The sequence below is a fragment of the Colobus angolensis genome, unplaced genomic scaffold, assembly GCF_000951035.1.
Source record: "Colobus angolensis palliatus isolate OR3802 unplaced genomic scaffold, Cang.pa_1.0 Scaffold561, whole genome shotgun sequence".
Classification (NCBI taxonomy): Eukaryota; Metazoa; Chordata; class Mammalia; order Primates; family Cercopithecidae; genus Colobus; species Colobus angolensis.
In genome coordinates this window covers 162006-166214 of record NW_012119166.1, presented here as the reverse complement: position 1 = coordinate 166214, position 4209 = coordinate 162006, and the positions used below count along the sequence as shown (strand labels likewise).

The 4209-nt window shown below is 53.8% G+C and overlaps 1 protein-coding gene across 1 annotated transcript in view; it reads left to right on the top strand.

The window, feature by feature from the left end:
* Positions 1-1602: 1602 nt before the first annotated feature.
* Positions 1603-4209, top strand: part of MYLK3 (myosin light chain kinase 3) — a 43004-nt gene continuing 40397 nt past the window's right edge. Inside the window, exon 1 of the mRNA XM_011961658.1 lies at positions 1603-2193. Within this exon, the coding sequence (XP_011817048.1) occupies positions 1717-2193 (477 nt within the window). The 5' untranslated portion in view covers positions 1603-1716. The remainder of the gene's footprint in view (positions 2194-4209) is intronic.

Below are 4209 nucleotides of genomic sequence, written 5' to 3'. Positions count from 1 at the left end.
ATAACAGACCCTGCTCTTTCTAGCATGTTCTGGGTCATTCCACCAACGACACCCATGGCTGTGCTCTCAGGAATGGGTTTGGATTTCTCTGTGGGCTGCCCAGGGACAACTAGCAGGATAGAGGGGTAGGTAGAGAAGGTTGTGGTCAAGCTGCATTTGCATAGCAAGTTCATTGCATTGATAGGTTAATGGTTTAACATAGCAAAACTTCTAATGGTGCTTTCATGTGGAGTGCAGTGGCAGGATCAGAGCTCATTGCAGCCTCAAACAATCCTCTTGCCTCAGCCTCCTTAGTAGCTAGGACTACAAGTGTGTGCCACCCTGCCTGGCTTATTTTTTGTAGAGACCAGGTCTTGCCCTGTTGCCCAGGCTGGTTTCGAACACCTGGACACAAGCAATCCGCCTGCCAAAATGCTGGGATTACAGATGTGAGCCCCTGCACCCATCCCTAGTAGTGCTTTTAGATTCCAAATGTCCAGGTCAGACTTTATAATAATTGCTTTTATTCAGAAGGGGGAAGCTTGAGGGGGACACTAAAGCCCCCTCCACTGGGGGCAGCCCCGTGTGCCTGCCTGGGCCACCTTGGGCAAATGCCCCTCTCTGGGTCTTGCCTTCTGCCCGAGGGGAACCGGACGGAAACGGTGTAGGTCAGACTGCCCCATGGCGTACTTGGGACTCTGAGGGGCTCCCTGTGCCCCACCTCGGGGGTAACCTTAGCATCTCTACTTGTGTCTGCTTTATTGACTGATACTTCTGTAAAATGTTTTATTTGAACCAAGGGCTTCTAAGGCAAAAACACTTGTAAACCACAGGAAACACAGGCCTGTTGTGCTCTGGGTCCCTGCTAAGTCTGTTTCAGTATGGAAACTGCGTGTCTGATACCTGCATAGTTGTTATTGGGGGAGCAAGTGTCTCTGGTGAGTGTCCCCCCGAGGGCCCAGTGAAGAACATGGGCCCTTGGGACAGCACTTGGCAGGTGGCCAGGGCCATTGCCCTCAGTTCTATTTTTAGGTACCAGTGACTAGTGACTGAAGGCCCTGGTGGGGAGGGACCTGTCAGCCATCCCACAGACAGTCTAAACACATGTTCTGAACGCTGGTGTAGTAGGGGCACCCGAAGTTTGTTTTAAATTTGCAGAAGCATCAAAATTTTCATCATGGCAGAAGTCACAACTTTGCTAAGTGGTCTCACATTCCTTTCTGTCTCTGTCTTGCTTTTTACTGTGACTCTGATATGTGTGGCCTCAGGGCTCTGGGCCTCTAAGGACCTTCCTCTGCCCTGGGATCCCTCCTGGAGCCCAGCCAGCAGGTGCCATTCTCCAAAGGACCCTTTCCTTTCCTCTGAACTGAACCATTAGTTGCATGAACCCTGCCTGCTCTGGGCAGATTCTTAACATATTTGCCCATCAGCAGCCTCTCAGAGAGGAATGTTAAATGCTGCCGTGATGTCAAAGGGGCCCCAAGGAGAAGGGCCTGGGCCGACCTCGGCCTGTCACTCACAGGCCCGTGGAGGGTGGGAGATAAGCAAAGCCAAGGCACAGGAAGAACCCGGGTCTCTGCGCTCCTCACACAGCCCAGGCCATCGTGGGGGTTGGTGCTGCCGGGAGGCTGTCAGCTATGGAGGACAATGACCTTGCAGACACCACCGCCTGAGTGAGAACCAGGGGTCTGTGCCTCTCGTCATTCCCACTCTTACCCTGGTCAAGCCTGCACCAGCATGTCAGGAACCTCCAAGGAGAGTCTGGGGCACTGGGGGCTGCCAGGGTTGGGCAAGGCCTGCTTAACCACCATGGACAAAAAGCTGAACATGCTGAACGAGAAGGTGGACCAGCTCCTTCACTTCCAAGAAGATGTCACAGAGAAGTTGCAGAGCATGTGCCGAGACATGGGCCACCTGGAGCGGGGCCTGCACAGGCTGGAGGCCTCCCGGGCACAGGGCCCGGGCGGGGCTGATGGGGCTCCCCGCGCTGACACCCAGGCCGGGTGGCCCGAGGTCCTGGAGCTGGTGAGGGCCATGCAGCAGGATGCGGCCCAGCACAGTGCCAGGCTGGAGGCGGTCTTCAGGATGGTGGCTGCGGTGGACAGGGCCATCGCTTTGGTGGGGGCCACATTCCAGAAATCGAAGGTGGTGGATTTCCTCATGCAAGGGCATGTCCCCTGGAGGGGAGGCAGCCCAGGTGACAGCCCTGAGGAGGTTGGTTCCTGCTTCCCTGCCCTAGCTGGACGGGAGGCCCCGGCACTGGTGGGCGACTGGCCAGGCAGCCAGTGTTTGGAGAGCTGGAGGCATGGTGTCCCCTTCCTGTGTGACCTGTTGATGGGGAAAAGGAGAGCCGGAACCTTAAACGGGTCATAAGTGGATTTCCAGGCAGGATACTGCCTGCCATTCTCCCCAGGGAAGGGAAGAAGCGGGGCTCTGGCCAGGACTACAGGGTCTTGGCAGCTCCAGGGAACCTAGCCGTGGGGGACACGCTGGTGGTTTGGGAGAGAGGACCACCACACTTCTCTGACAGCCCGGTGACTGCCCTTCTGCTCCTTCACACATGGGGTGGGAAAGGCAGAAGTGGCCAGTCTCTCCTGATGGAGCCCCGCTCAGAAACCCACCCGCCACCTCCTGTTCCCAACCTTGAGCTTAGCTCCAGAGGGGGTGGAGAGTGCAGCTGCCTGTGGGGAGACGAGTGTTGACAGTGACCCAGGGGGACAGCAGGCAGGAGCCGGAGCCTGTGGGTGGAGGGTGGCATTCCTGGGAGCGGCTGTTCCCAAGAGTTGCATAATCAATCCTGCAGGCTAATGGAAGCTTGGCCGCTGGGAGAAGGATATGGGGGGTGAGGTCTGCAGAGGGAACACCCTGTTTGGGGACAGCTAGGGGTCAGCCACTTAGCAATACTCAGACAACCTGGAGCCACCATTTCAGACCCCTGAAGTGACTTACCAGCCTCTGGCAAGAGATGAGCTGGGGTCAAAGGGGTCTGTGCTTGACTCTGTGTCAGCTACCGAGGACAGGAGCATGTCTCCCCTCCCCGCACCAGGCTGGAGCTCCCATGCTGCCCCTTCCCCTCCCTGCCCTGCAGCTCCTGTGAGATCTGCCCCTCTCCCCAGCCCCCGCTGTCTCCACGGTGCCTCTCCTGAGGGCTTGGCCTGCAGGGCAGTGTGACCCTAACCAAGCCCAGCTTTAAAAAAATAAAATTGTGCTGGGTGCAGTGGCTCATGCCTGTAATCCTAGTGCTTTGGGAGGCCAAGGTGGGAGGATTTTTTGAAGCCAGGAGTTTGAGACCAGCCTGGGCAACATAGTAAGACCCTGTCTCTACAAAAAATAAATTTAAAAATTTGCCAGGCATTGTGGCACATACCTGTAGTCCTAGCTACTCGGGAGGCTAAGGTGGGAGAATTGTTTGAGCCCTGGAAACGGAGGCTTCAGTGAGCTATGTTTGTGCCAGTGCACTCCAGCCTGGGCCACAGGCCTCCATATTTGTGGGTTCTACATCTGCAGATTCAATCAAATCTCAGATCAAAATGTAGTTAGTCCTCTGATGGCGTGTGCGTGCTGGGCATGTACAGGTTTTTCTTTCTTGTCATTTTTCTCTAAATAATAATACAGTTGTTACACAATAGTATAACAACTACTCATATAGCATCTACATTGTATTAGGTATTATAAGTAATCTAGAGGTGATTTAAAGTGTATGGGAGGATGTGTGTAGGTTACATGCAAATACCATGACATTTTATATCAGGGACTTCAGCAGCCATAGATTTTGGTGTGGAGGGGGCCCAGGAACCGATCCCTGGCAGATACAGAGTCATGACTGTAAGTAATAAAATAGGTCTAATCAATAGCTTTAACAAAATTAATATGCATATAGTAAAAAAAAAAAATAATGTAAAGAGCATACATCTCCTTCCTATTCCATCCCCCAGGCCCCAGAACACCAATACCCTGCCCTGCAGGCAAGCGTGGGTTCCGATTTCCTTTGAATCCTTCCAGATAGAGGCTGTGTCTACAAGCAACTTGGTATCCACAGTACCCTTTTGTTTTGTTTTGTTTTTCCCACAATCTGTCCACCAGAATTGCTTTGCTGATTTGTTTTGTTTTTGAGACGGAGCTTCACTCTGTCACCCAGGCTGGAGTACAATGGTGTGATCTTGACTCACTGCAACCTCCGCCTCCCGGGTTCAAGCGGTTCTCCTGTCTCAGCCTCCTGAGTAGCTGGGA